At 38.3% G+C, this 15182-nt stretch overlaps 1 protein-coding gene across 5 annotated transcripts in view; it reads left to right on the top strand.

Moving 5' to 3' along the window:
• The window catches only part of LOC149222688 (oxysterol-binding protein-related protein 1C-like), a 450258-nt gene that overhangs the window by 239879 nt on the left and 195197 nt on the right, over positions 1-15182 (top strand). For all 5 annotated transcript variants that reach the window (XM_089385583.1, XM_089385581.1, XM_089385584.1 and 2 more), the window contains one exon: positions 26-163. In XM_089385583.1, the coding sequence (XP_089241709.1) occupies positions 26-163 (138 nt within the window). The remainder of the gene's footprint in view (positions 1-25; positions 164-15182) is intronic.

Below are 15182 nucleotides of genomic sequence, written 5' to 3'. Positions count from 1 at the left end.
CTTTGGATGTAATGTCTTTTTGCAGGTGACAACGACAATTTACAATCTTATTCTAGGAAAAGTCAATTGTGATCATTATGGAGTAATGCATATCAAAGGGAATAGACTTTCATGCAAACTGAAATTCAAAGAACAAGCTATTATTGAAAGAAATCCTCACCAGGTGATGCATCAAGGTTTTGGAGTTTGATTCAGCTATTGACAATTTAGCATGCATGCAAACATTGTATTGTTCTGTGTGGTTTTACTTCTTGCTCATCTTAACATCTAGATCCATTCAAGATGTCTTTCAAATAAATAAATAATATTATTAGTGTATTTTGTATATGTGGAATTTCCCCACAGTATCCAGATCCTGGCTTTTCAAAAATCTGGTGGATCCATATCCGTATCTGAATACGGATCCATATCCGTTTCATGTAACTTAGGAACTTCATGTTGTTTCTGTTTATCTTAGTTCCTAAGTTACATGAAATGGATATGGATCCGTATTCAGATACGGATATGGATCCACCAGATTTTTGAAAAGCCAGGATCTGGATACGGTGGGAAAATTCCACATATACAAAATACACTAATAATATTATTTATTTATTTTTTAATTAAAAAAGGTATATTCAAAGTTGAAAATCAAAACCAGTCATGAATGACAACATTAGAACTGAAATCATTAGTTTAATTCATAAACTGAAGATTGAAATCATGATGCACCATGCTTTATAGAAAAAGGATAACTGTTAATACAAAATTGAGGGTCTTGTCAATGATCACTCTCTTGATATGATGATGTATGGTAGGTCTAATTACATGTCAAAAAATGGCTCCATGTGCTCATCAGTTGAATATTTCAGCTCTACATCTTAATCAACCTGTCATCTTTCTTGACATGTGGCTTAAAATCTAAAAATTCCCATCTAGTTACAGTGGTAAATGAATATTGCACATTGTTTGAGTACATGCTATAGTCCATGTATCATATTGTTCTAAGAGGAATCTTCAGCTAGAGTTGGATGCGATTAATCTAATTAAATTATTAATGACACAACCATCCTTTGTAAACTATATATTATTATCTATATATTGCCTTAAAGCTTTCTTCTTAGCATTATCAAAAATTGAAAATTAACATTTTGATGTGTCAATCCTTTCCTAATAGCATTATCATGTGCTTTACTGCCTATAGGTATTTAATAATTTATACAACTATACAACCGACAGATTATTAATAAGTGATCTAACAAAAAATCTAAAAAGAATATTTAGAAAAAACCAAAATCTCTAAGGTTATTTGCTTGGGATTCGACATGTGAGAGCTGGTTGACGCAAGATCTGTTTCAACTTTCAATAGCATGGGATCTGTTTCCAGGTATGAAGGATCTGTTTACTTGGCTGATCCTACATGGATCTGGGTGGATTCATATCCATATCTGAAATTAGGATCTGCGAATCTGGCATCAAGACCCAGTGGATACAGTATCATAGCTTAGTTCATATTAATTCTGTGTATCGGTTTAGATTCTCATAGTAGATGTCTCACTTGAACCTCCTAAAATTGTTTTGTTTAAACTTTACACCAATCGAGATAAACATTCATCAAGCTGTACTAATGCCTCAATTTAAATAGTGCGATTTCAAAACTATTAATTTCACTAAACCCAGTTATTGGCAATTTATCACCTAGTAAAACACTTGCTATGAATTTACTTAACTACAGATAACAGAATTAAAAGCATTGCTGGAAAATAGCCAATCTCATACATGCAAAAGCAAAAAAATATAACCTTCAATTCTGCTGTCCATTAACATATAGTTGTACAGCATGCAAGGACTTTCAATCCTGGGAAATTAAATGCCCATTGAGGAAAAATTACAAGCAGCAAAACCTGAATTTTTTCCCGCTAAGAAAGACCCCCTATAACATGATTCATATGGCCTGTACATTTTGTAAAACTGCTGAGCAGCTGACTTGTTAGTTGTTAGGATATTCCGACACATAGGAAATAGTTAAGTATAACTTGGTCTAGTATAGAGTTAGGTAAAGTGTGTTTCTTTACTATGAGTATGTACATTGTGTAATTTACAATCTGACGGTCACGGTATGTAGTGATCTGACGGTTCATTCTCTCCTCGGTATTACCGACACTTGATCCGTGGCTTAACACCCGATTGGTCCATGATCTCTATTTAAAGAGCATGGAGGGTCATTTGTAGGTTAACCGTTCATGAGAGAAGCTTATGTAAATTTTCATTTTTTTTATTAATATATTGCCTGAAGTGGCCGTGTTGGCTCAGGCCGTGGACTGTTTCCCTCTTTGAGGGTTTTAACCACGTCAAAATACTGGTGTATTGATCTGTGATCTGTGTGTGAGCGGTGTCCTCTGGTGTTCTGTTTGAGGAACTTACCTTGTAAATTCCTCCATGGTATCAGAGCTATTTGAGGGCCGCGTCCGTTGGTGATCCAAATCTGAAGCCGGTAGAAGTGCATCCGACTGTCGTTTCCTAGATCTACTGTTTTTGACTACCTTCGTGCCGAGAGGACTGCTCTATTGTGTTAGGAGCATCTGTTCCAGTGAGGAACCCCTTTCGTTTCACGCGAAAAGGTTTCTGGTAGCCCTAGCTGCGTCATTTTTAAGATCTGGAGGTATACAATGTTTATTTGCAGTTTACAGTTATTTTCTCTCTGTTTATTTCGGTTTCGGTTTATTTAGCTTTTTGTTTTTTTATTACCGGATCTGTACCTTTCATTTCTGCGTATGCTCTTTGCCCCGCGACTCTGTGCGATTTGGGCAAATCAGAGACAGAAAGGAATGATTTTTCTCATGCGTATGCTCTTTTCCACTGCGCCTTAGTGTGATCTCGGAAAATCAGAAACATTGAGGAAAATATTTAGTTTCTTGCTAAAGCTAACTTTGAGCCGTAAGGTTCGTTTTTTTTGTATGTCCGTGTTGGGTTTTGTGTTTTTTTGTTTTGTAGGGAAAAAAAGAACTTTCTCAAGCAAGCACGCAACCCAAAGCACCCCCCCCCCTCTCTCTCTCAAACTTTTAGTTTAGCTCACTTGGTCCAAAGCTAATTTATGAGAGTAGAGGTCTTGAGTTCAAGTCTCCTTTTTGTGGGGGCAGATTTTTCATTTCCGCACATTCCCGCACTTCGTCGGCATCTTCATCAACTTTTCTTCAAAAAGCCATAACTTCTTCATCCGGAAACCGTTTTCAGAGTCGTTTTTTTTGAACCAGCCTAATTTTTCGAGATCTTTCCATTGGAACACTTAGTTTCAGCATCTATAGCGTCAGTTTCTGTTAAAATGGAAAGTCCATGCCAAGTTATTCTTGACAACACCAACTACTTTCAATGGTGGTCCTACATTGTGGATTTACTTAGAAGTAAAAGTCTCTACAGAATAGCCTCAGGCCAAGGAACCAAACCGAAAGATGAAGATAAGACAGCTAAATGGGAAAATAGGCAATATCAAGCACGAGGGTTGGTAGGAATGTCTATTTCTCTAGATCTTAGATTCCATATTGCAGAACTTGATACTCCTGAAGAAGCAATGAAACAGATCACTAAAGTTTTTGGAATTAAAAATGAACTTAAAGTCCATCAATTTGAAAATGAGTTGCTTACATTGGACCCCAATAATTTTTCATGCATTGAAGATTTTTTGTCCAAGTTCAAGACCCTTAGACTTCTCTTGGAAGGTGTTAAGGTTAAGAAAGAAGATAGTAGCCTTATCTACTCCATTCTTACTAAGTTGGGACCAACCTATTCTGTGTTTGTTTCCACCTTCCATTCTACAAGAGAAGCCTTCATTTCTCAAGGACAAGCCTACAAGTCCCCTTCCTTTGATTCTTTTTGTGATTCTTTAATAAGAGAACAAGAAAAACTTTTACACCTTGGTCTTCTTCATCTTGGAAACTCTTTTAAGAAAGCGTTAGCCGCCCAGCAGCAACCAAATTCAAAGAATCCTAAGAAGTTGTATCCTAAAAGGAATGGTCCTAAACCAAACAAGGGTCCTAAGCAATTTCAGCCTCAAAATGAAAAATCATTTCAACAAAATGATTAGACAAATAAAAACATGAGGAAGAAGACTGATAGACATTGCAACTTTTGTAATCGAGATGGCCACTTAGAATCCAAATGCTTTAAGAAGATGGAAGCCTTGGAAGCAGCAATGAAGAAGCATAATATCCATTTGGAGCACTCTTCAACTTCAACTTCATCTTCAGGAATGGCACTTTCTGCATGTGGTTGTCAAGCATCTTGGTCTGGCTATGCACTAAATGTATCTTCTTCTTCTCATTCTCATGAGTGGCTCATTGATTCTGGAGCTTCTTATCACATGGCCAAAAACAAGGCGATGTTTTCTTCTTTAAATGATTGTAACACCAAAAATATATATGTTGGTGATGATAGATCTCTTAGTGTTGTAGGGACTGGAACTGTTCATATAGACAATGGTCAATTTAATGATTTATTATGTGTTCCAACCTTATCCTGCAACCTTCTATCTGTATATCAGATAACTCATTCAGGTGAAGGTAAAATCGTTGAATTTTCACCTCACGATGTTGTAATTAAGGACCTAAGAGATCCTAGACAGATTTTAGCTACTGGCATTGCTGATGATTCTACAAGGTTGTATAAGTTTCACAACTTTGGGTCATCAAATCTTCCCTCGGTATTTGTTGCTCATAATGATGAAGTGAGCAAACTTTGGCATGAGCGATTTGGTCACTTAAACTATCGCTGTCTTCAGAATCTATGTAAAGAAAATATGGTGACAGGTCTTCCAATGGTATCTTGCAGAGATGGTGTTTGTTCTGGATGTGTACTTGGAAAACATCATCGGGATAGTTTTGAAAAACGTGCCTCTTGGCATGCCTCAGCCTCTTTACAGCTCGTGCATAGTGATTTATGTGATCCACTTCCAGTTGTTTCATTCTCTGGCTACAAGTATTTCTTAACTTTCATTGATGATTTCTCCAGACGCACTTGGGTATACTTCTTAAAACTCAAGAGTGAAGTATTTAACATGTTCTTGGCCTTTAAGGCCTTTGTTGAAAAACAATCTGGACATCAAATTCTTAAGCTAAGATCTGATAATGGCGAAGAATATGTTAACAACAAATTCATCAACTTTTGCACTGAGAATGGAATTCAAATGCAACATACTGTTCCATATACTCCACAACAAAATGGTGTAATTGAAAGGAAGAATCGCACCTTAAAGGAAATGGCTAATTGTATGCTTCAATCTAAAGGACTTAGTCTTAATTATTGGGAAGAAGCAATTAACTGTGCAAATTACATAATAAATCGCACTCCTACTAAGGGATTAAAGAATATCACTCCAGAAGAAGCATGGAGCTCAATTAAACCAGATGTAAGTCACCTTCGTGTTTTTGGAAGTGAAGCATGGGCCCATATTCCAGATGAGAAACATAAAGCTTTAGAACCTAAGAGTGAAAAATGTATTTTTGTTGGACATTCTGAAGATGTCAAAGGATATATACTTATTCCACTTAAGTCCAAAAATGTTATCATTAGAAGAGATGTAAAGTTTTCTGAAAATATATCGGCCTACGAGCCTAGTTCGGTGGATGTGCCACCTCTCCCTATCTCTTCTACTTTTGAAAATATTTCTTCTTCAGATGATGAAAGCGAGGATGAAAATCCGCCCCCACCTTCTCAGGATCCTCCTTCAGCTCCTCAGCTTCCAAAATGGGTCCGTGCTACTCGGGATGCAGCAGGTGATCTTGCAGGTGATCCTACAGATCAGTGACGTACACGTTCTCAGTTTGATAGAGCCTCTTCTTTACTGGCTCAAGCTTCAGTGAATTATGATCTTGACATCTTTGCAGAAGCTTCAGGCCATCCAGATTGGGAAGCAGCTATGAATGAAGAATATCATTCATTATTGGCAAATGATACATGGGATCTTGTTCCTCTACCAAAGGGACGAAAACTTGTTAGATGCAAATGGGCTTACAGAACCAAGTATGGACCAGATGGGAAAGTTGATAAACATAAAGCTCGTCTTGTTGCTAAGGGTTTTTCACAAGTTGAAGGCATTGACTACACTGAAACCTTCTCCCCTGTTGCCAAAATGAACTCTATCCGCCTTGTTCTTTCCTTTGCTGCCTCTTTCAAATGGGAAGTCCATCAGATGGATGTTAAATCCGCCTTCTTGCATGGGGACTTGCATGAAGAAATCTATATGGAACAACCTATTGGCTTTATACAAACAGACTCCAGTCTTGTATGTCGGCTTAAGAAATCCCTTTATGGTCTCAAGCAAGCTCCTCGGGCTTGGTATGCCAAAATGGATAGCTTTCTTTTAGAATATGGCTTTTCTAGGTGTCATTCTGACAATACTGTCTACACCAAGAAAGTGGGCAAGTCTCTTATCATTCTTGTTCTTTATGTTGATTGTCTTATCCTCACTGGTAGTGATCCCAACCTTATCAACCATGTGAAGTCCAGTCTTAAAAAGAAGTTTGAAATGACAGACTTAGGACACTTACATTATTTTCTTGGTCTTCAAGTCTTGCAATCCAAGGAAGGTATTTCCCTTTCCCAGTCCAAGTATGCCTGTGATATTCTACGCCATTTTCACATGGAAGACTATAAGCCAGCCCCTTCTCCCTTTCAGTCTGGAGTCAAACTTTCAGTCACTTGTACTTCTCCTGAAGTTGATGCTACCTTATACCGCCAACTTGTAGGAAAACTTTTGTATCTAACCCATACTCGTCCTGAACTTTCCTTTGCTGTTGGCCTTGTTGCTTGGTTTATGCAAAACCCACGTGAAAGTCATTGGAAAGCAGCTAAAAGAATACTTCATTATGTTCGAGGTACAGTTCAGTTTAGGATTCATTACAGTGCCGAAGCATCTCCTCTATTGGTTGGTTTCACTGATTCCGATTGGGTTGGTGACCCTAATGATCGGAAGTCTACTGCAGGTTATGTGTTCACTCTTGGTTCAAGACCTATTACATGGGCTTGCAAGAAACAAGGTGCCATTTCTCTTTCTTCAGCAGAAGCAAAGTATCGTGGTGCCATAGAAGCCAATAAGGAAGCCTTGTGGCTTCGTCAGATCCTGTCAGAGTTTGGCTTTCAGCAGCAGCATCCGACTACTTTTTGGTGTGATAATCAAAGTGCCATTCATCTATGCAAAGATCCAGTCCAACATCAGCGCATCAAACACATTGAACTGCACATGCACTTCATCAGAAAGCTCATTCACGACCATGTTCTTGAAGTGCAATATTGTTCAACAGATGATCAAGTTGCAGACATCTTTACAAAGGCTCTCACAGAGGCGAAGTTTACTAAACTTCGATTTATGGTTGGAGTTCATGAAGTTGTCACTAAGTGGGGATAGGCTCTAGTGCCTCCTTCCTTCTCTTATTGTGTCATATTTGTAAATCCTTCAATCCTATCCCAAATTGTTCTTAAGGGGGGATGTTAGGATATTCTGACACATAGGAAATAGTTAAGTATAACTTGGTCTAGTATAGAGTTAGGTAAAGTGTGTTTCTTTACTATGTACATTTTGTAACTTACAATCCAACGGTCACGATATGTAGTTATCCGACGGTTCATTCTCTCCTCGGTATTACCGACATTTGATCCGTGGCTTAACAGCCGATTGGTCCATGATCTCTATTTAAAGAGCATGGAGGGTCATTTGTACGTTAACCGTTCATGAGAGAAGCTTATGTAAATTTTCATTCTTTCTATTAATATATTGCCTGAAGTGGCCGCGTTGGCTCAGGCCGTGCACTGTTTCCCTCTTTGAGGGTTTTAACCACGTCAAAATACTGGTGTATTGATCTGTGATCTATGTGTGAGTGGTGTCCTTTGGTGTTCTATCTGAGGAACTTACCCTGTAAATTCCTACATTAGTTGCCAACACGTGCAAACTGCATGCAGCTTGTACGGTTGTTCCATGGCACATGTGGGCTGTTACAGTGTTGTACAATCCTGCCCGTGATGCAGGAGCATAAGGCTTGAAGAAAAATTCGAGGAATTATCCAAAAATACAAAAAATATTACAGGCAAAGGAGTGGGATCCTTTAGTCATCAATTTCCATGTTTTCCTAGTTAAGCATAAAGCTAGAATCTAGGATTTGATCATGATGTAATAAATTTTAGTTAGTTAACTGTAGTGGAGATTCTCGAGGAGAATGTCTCGCAGGACAGATAGGGTCAATAAATTTTAGCCTTTGAATTAGGATCTGGTTGTTAGGATGAACCAATACTTATGTAATTTTCACAGTATTGTAAGAGGATTTTGATTGTTGAAGAAATTTGGCTTTCCTGGAGCGAATCCAGTAAATTGTGAAAATTTAGTTTCTGTGTATGTGGATGAGAAATTCCCTATCAAATCCCAAAGGATAATCTCCTTCAAAAGCTCTGTGTTATTGTGAAATTCGAAGTTTAATTGGTGTTCTCTGAGATTGCATGAAATTGTGTTCACTGTGTTAAAATTCCGTGTTTTCTTTCTAACTGAGTTTCTCGTGAATTTTGAGTGTGTGGAGCGGATGGTCGAGATCAGCGGAGGAAGACCAAGGACGCAATGGCGTGAAGATTTAATTTGGACTGTTAGATCTTGGTTGAGAGATCTACGGTGTTCGGCGAGGAAGTTACCCGACAGTTAACAAGTAGAAGCGGGTTGGAGAAACCCACAAGTGGATTTCAGGGGGAGGAAAGACTGTAAGTGGTAATTTCCCGTTGGCTTCGATTCCATACACACAGGGACACGTAGCAGTGAGGAGAGAGAGGGAAACTGCTTTTTGGGTTGATTTGGAGTGCGCAAGTTAATGGGCTGATATGCGTGTGAGCCGTTAGATTTGGTGGAGTGAGATCGACGGTTGACAGACATGGAGTAAGTTCGAAGTTGGGGAGTGTTGTGACCGCTGAATCTTGAATAGATCAACAGTGAAGAAGTGCTGACGAGTTTTTAGAAGGCGGATTTCAAATTTATTTTACTATGGTTTGTATTACCGTTGGGTCCAGACTAGTCGAAGTTTAGCAGAACTCTGCGACTTTTGGAGGGATCTGCTAACTTAGCGGAAGCTCTAAACTGGTCAGTGGATGACAGAGAGCCCATTGAACCAACAAATACACCTGCAAACAGAAGTAGAAGATATAATCTCACAATTTGGGAGATTAACACTCCTTCCTGCACCCAGACCGCCGTCATTAGTGGTATCAGAGCAACCTGTTGACACTGAATTGAATCTCAGAAGCAAGAGAAGGAAATTCAATATGGCTTTCAGAGTTGGAAGAGGACGAGGACATGGTAGAAGAGGATGACCAGTTGCAAATGCTGAGGTGATGGAAGCTATGCAATAGATGCAGGCTAGATTAGAAGCATTAACAACAGGGAGAAATATAGATGATGGAGATGTTAGTGAGCCTGAGGTTGAAACTGAAGAAGAGGAGGAAACTATAGCAGTTACTCCTAAGATGAGATTCTTCCAATCAGTGTTGAGATCCACAGCTAGGCCAAAAACTGAGGTTTCAATATATGCAGGAGGATTAAATCTAGAAGAATTGATAGACTGGATTAATGGCATGGAGAAATTCTTTGATTATGAAGAAACAGAAGATGAGAAGAAAGTAAAGTTTGCTGTCATCAAACTAAAAGGACATGCAACACTTTGGTGGGATGGAATGCAGGCAGAAAAGAAGAGTCTTGGCAAGCAACCAATCAGAAATTGGAATAGGATGGTAGCAAAGCTAAGAGGTAAGTTTCTACCAAGTAATTATCAACAAACCTTGTTCAGACAGATGCAAAATCTTAGACAGAGGTCTATGACAGTGAGAGAATATACAGAGGAATTCTATAAGGTAAGTATAAGAGCTGGACAAACTCAGGATACATATGAGAAGGTGGCTAGATATGTGAATGGTCTTAGGATGGACATTCAAGATGAGATAAGTATACTGTCTCCTAAAACAATAGAAGAAGCTTATCAGATGGTACTGAAAGCTGAAGAAAAACTCATGAGGAAGCAGTCTGCCAGAGGAAGAGGTACTTTCCAAGGAAAAGGAAGTCAAGGTGGTAGAGGAAGATCTACAGCACCTAGAGATGGAGCTAGTAGTAGCTCAACCCAGCATGCAACCACAGGAGGTGATGCAAGTGGCAGAGGGAGTTTTTCTAGAGGAAGAGGAGACAGAGGAAGAAGAAGAGAATTAAGATGTTACAGATGTAACAAACTGGGACGCAGAGCTTTTGAATGCCCGGAGAATGCAGGAAAAAGTCAGAGGAATGCAATTGTTGCTCAAGTTGAGGAAGAAGCAACAGTAGTGACAGAAGAAGAAAATGTACCAGAGAGAGGAGAATCTTTGGTAGTCAATAAAGTTTTGCTCAAGCCAGAAAAGGAGATAGTTGAACCATCACAAAGGAAGACTTTGTTCAGAATAATGTGTAAGGTTCAAGGGAAATGTTGTCAGATGATTATTGATAGTGGCAACACTGATAATTTGGTCTCTACAGAAGTGGTAGAGAAATTGAAGTTGAAGACAATGAGACATCCAACACCTTACAAGGTGTCTTGGTTACAAAAGGGACATCAGTTGTTAGTGAATGAACAATGTGAAGTGGAGTTGCAGTTGGGCAAATATAAGGATAAAATTGTATGTGATGTGATGCCCATGGATGTGTGTCACATATTGCTTGGGAGACCTTGGCAATATGACAGAGGAGCTATGCATGATGGGAAAAGAAACACCTACAAGTTTGGTAAAGATGGTGTCAATCATACATTGTTGCCTATGGAAGAAGAGGATGCATCAGGAAAGAAGACTGATCCAAAAACTCTATTACTAGGAGGAAAGGAATACTTACAGCAGATTGAAGAAAATGAGGTAAATTTTGCTGTAATTTGCAAGCCCAAGGTAATAATGACTTCTACTAAAGTTTCTGATTTACCCATTGAAATTCAAGAAATGTTGGACAACTATTTTGATATCATTGTTGATGATTTGCCTAATGAGTTACCACCCATTAGAAGAATTAGCCATCATATAGATTTGATTCTTGGAGCAAATCTACCAAACAAAGCAGCTTACAGAATGACTCCCACAGAAAATGAAGAGGTTAGAAAGCAGGTTCAGGAACTGCTTGACAAAAGACTGATCAGAGAAAGTTTGAGTCCTTGTGCAGTACCAATAGTGTTGAGTCCAAAGAAAGATGGAGGCTGGAGAATGTGTACTGATTCAAGAGCCATCAATAAAATCACAATCAGGTACAGATTTCCTTTACCTAGAATTGAAGATTTGATGGATTGTTTGAGTGGAGCAAAGTATTTTACAAAACTAGATCTTAAGAGTGGGTATCATCAGATAAGGATAAGAGAAGGGGATGAGTGGAAAACTGCGTTTAAGACAAACGAACGATTGTATGAATGGAGAGTAATGCCTTTTGGGTTGTCAAATGCACCAAGTACGTTTATGAGACTTATGTATGAAGTTCTTAAAGAGTTTACTGGTAAATTTGTAATAGTATATCTGGATGATATATTAGTTTACAACAGGTCTAAGGAGGAGCACATGAGACATTGGAATTATGTCTTACAAAGGTTACAACAAGAGAAATTATTATTGAATTTGAAAAAATGTTCATTCATGAAAGAGGAATTAGTGTATTTGGGTTTTGTTATTTCCGCTGAAGGGTTGAAGATGGATCCAGAGAAGATCAAGGCAATCATGGGTGGCCTTTACCTAAAAGTATTTTTGAGGTAATAAGTTTTCATGGTCTTGCTAGTTTTTATAGGAAATTCATAAAGAATTTTAGTAAGATCAATGCTCCTATTGTTGAGACTATAAAGAAGGATAAACAACCATTTAGATGGACTGCTGAAGCAGAAAAGAATTTTCAGCTGTTGAAGAAGAAGATCACTGAAAAACCTATTTTGATTCTACCTGATTTTAGTAAACCTTTTCAAGTGAAATGTGATGCTAGTGGAGAAGCTATTGGAGGTGTTTTAAGTCAGGAAGACAGACCTATAGCTTATTTTAGTGAAAAGCTGAATGATTCAAAGAAAAAGTATTCTTCTTATGATAAAGAGTTTTATGCAATTGTGCAGTGATTGAAGAAGTGGAGACATTATCTAATGTCAAAAGAGTTCATACTTTATTCAGATAACCATGCATTGCAATATATTATGCAACAGCCAAAGCTTAACCAGAAACATGCCAAATGGGTAGAGTATCTTCATGGCTTCCATTTTGTCTTGAAGCATATAAATGGCCAATCAAACAAAGTTGCAGATGCTTTAAGTGGGAGAAATACATTATTTCAAGAGAGTCAAATTCATTTTCTTAAAGAATTGTATAAGACGGATTTAGATTTTAAAGAGGCATATGAAGCTTGTAAGAATCCTGTTTTGATGGATAAGAATAAATGTTTGGATTATTTCTTACAAGATGGATTGCTGTTTAAGAGATATCAGCTGTGCATACCAAATTGTTCTGTGAGGGAGAACTTAATCAAAGAGAAACATAGTGGTGGACTTGCAGGACATTTTGGTATAGATAAGACTTATGAGCAGTGGAACAGATTTTATTTCTGGCCGAAAATGAGATATGAAGTGGAAAGGTATGTGAAAACTTGCAAAGTCTGTCAATATGCAAAGGGAGGAAGCCAAAACACAGGTTTGTATGTTCCAGTATCCATTCCAGATAGGCCTTGGGATATGCTAAGTATGGATTTTGTTTTGGGCTTACCAAAGACCCAAAGAGGAAATGATTCAATTTTTGTTGTAGTAGACAGATTTTCAAAAATGGCACATTTTATTCCATATTATAAAACTAGTGATGCTATTCACATTGCTAATTTGTTTTTTCAAGGAGTTTGTAAGATTGCATGGGTTGTCTAAGAGTATTGTCTTAGACAAGGATTCCAAATTTGTTGGACATTTTTGGAGGACACTATGGAAAAAGTTGGGAACTAAATTGAGTTTCAATTCTACCTATCATCCACAGATTGATGGACAGAGTGAAGTTGTGAACAGGAGTTTGGGTAATCTTTTAAGGAGTCTTACTGGAGAAAATCCAAAGCAGTGGGATCAAGTATTGGCACAGGCTGAATATGCATATAATGACTCACCTAACAGGAGTACAGGGCAGAGTCCATTCCATATAGTTTATGGAATGCAGCCAAGAGGAGTGTCTGAGTTAAGAAACCTGGGAAAAGATGAGATGAGAAGTGCAAAGGGAGAAGATTTTGCTTTAGAAATACAAGCAATACATGAACAAGTGAAACAACAACTACAGGATAGCAACATCAAGTACAAAACCAGAGCAGACATGAGAAGAAGAGAAGTGAACTTTGAAGTTGGAGATTTGGTTTTAGCACACCTAAGGAAGGAAAGATTTCCAAAGAGGGAGTATAACAAATTGAAGTTCAAGAAAATTGGACCATGCAGAGTATTAAGGAAATTTTCTGCAAATGCATATGAAATTGAATTACCCCCTGATGTTGGAATATCTCCAATTTTCAATGTTGCTGATTTGTACAAGTATGAAGGTGAAATTGCAAATGATACAGAAGAAGACCAAGAGACACAGGAAATTGACTGGGTAAAATAGTTACCTACAACAAAGGAATTACAACCAGAAAGGATTTTAGACAAGAAAGTGTTCAAGAAAACCAGAGGACAGGAGTACTTTCAGTATTTGGTCAAATGGAAGGATTAACCAATCGCTGAAGCTACTTGGGTAACAGAAAACATGCTACAGAAATTTGGCAGTTCTGTAGAAGAGCTCATGGACAGGAGCTCATGAAGAATTTTGTCCTTAGGAGTTTGATGCAGGAGCATAAGGCTTGAAGACAAATTCGAGGAATTATTCTAAAAATACAAAAAAATATTACAGGCAAAGGAGTGGGATCCTTTAGCCATCAATTTCCATGCTTTCATAGTTAAGCATAGAGCTAGAATCTAGGATTTGATCATGATGTAATAAATTTTAGTTAGTTAACTGTAGTGGAGATTCTCGAGGAGAATGTCTTGCAGGACAGATAGGGTCAATAAATTTTAGCCTTTGAATTAGGATTTGGTTGTTAGGATGAACCAATACTTATGTAATTTTCACACTATTGTAAGAGGATTTTGGCTGTTGAAGAAATTCGGCTTTCCTGGAGCGAATCTAGTAAATTGTGAAAATTTAGTTTCTATGTATGTGGATGAGAAATCCCTTGTGAAATCCCGAAGGATAATCTCCTTCAAAAGCTCTGTGTTATTGTGAAATTCAAAGTTTAATTGGTGTTCTGTGAGATGCATGAAATTGTGTTGACTATGTTAAAATTCCATATTTTCTTTTTAACTGAGTTTCTCTTGAATTCTGAGTGTGTGGAGCGGATGGTTGAGATCAGTGGAGGAAGACCAAGGACGTAGTGGCGTGAAGATTTAATTTGGATTGTTAGATCTCGGTTGAGATAGATCTACGGTGTTCGGCAAGGACGTTACCCGACAGTTAACGAGTAGAAGCAGGTTGGAGAAACCCACAAGTGGATTTCAGGCGGAGGAAAGGCTGTAAGTGGTAATTCCCTGTTGGCTCCGATTCCATACACACAGTGACACGTAGCAATGAGGAGAGAGAGGGAAACTGTTTTTCAGGTTGATTTGGAGTGCGCAAGTTAACGGGTTGATATGCGTGTGAGCCGTTAGATTTGGTGGAGCAGATCGACGGTTGACAGACGTGGAGCAAGTTCGAAGTTGGGGAGTGTTGTGACCGTTGGATCTTGAATAGATCAACGGTGAAGAAGTGCCAACGAGTTTTTAGAAGGCGGATTTCAAATTTATTAAACTATGGTTTGTATTACCGTCGGGTCCAGACTAGTGGAAGTTTAGCAGAACTCTGTGACTTTTGGAGGGATCTGCTAACTTAGCAGAAGCTCTAAAGTGGTCAGTGGATGACAGAGAGCCCATTGAACCAACAAATACACCTGCAAATAGAAGTAGAAGATATAATCTCACAATTTGGGAGATTAACACTCCTTCCTGCACCCAGACCACAATCAGCTCGTGGTGAGTGTGAGCTGCTTGTGCATTTTATGTTGTTGTACGAGCTCTATTTGTTGCTGTTGTCGCACAAGTGGCAGCGTACCACATTCTACAAGCTTCTAGCTATTGTACAGATGTCCTTTAGCCTTGTTCGAATCACTCTCTTGCTGC

This window comes from Pinus tabuliformis, chromosome Q (assembly GCF_031772625.1).
Source record: "Pinus tabuliformis cultivar Carrire ecotype Pingquan chromosome Q, CPIR1, whole genome shotgun sequence".
NCBI lineage: Eukaryota > Viridiplantae > Streptophyta > Pinopsida > Pinales > Pinaceae > Pinus > Pinus tabuliformis.
This window is presented reverse-complemented; position numbering and strand designations above follow the sequence as displayed.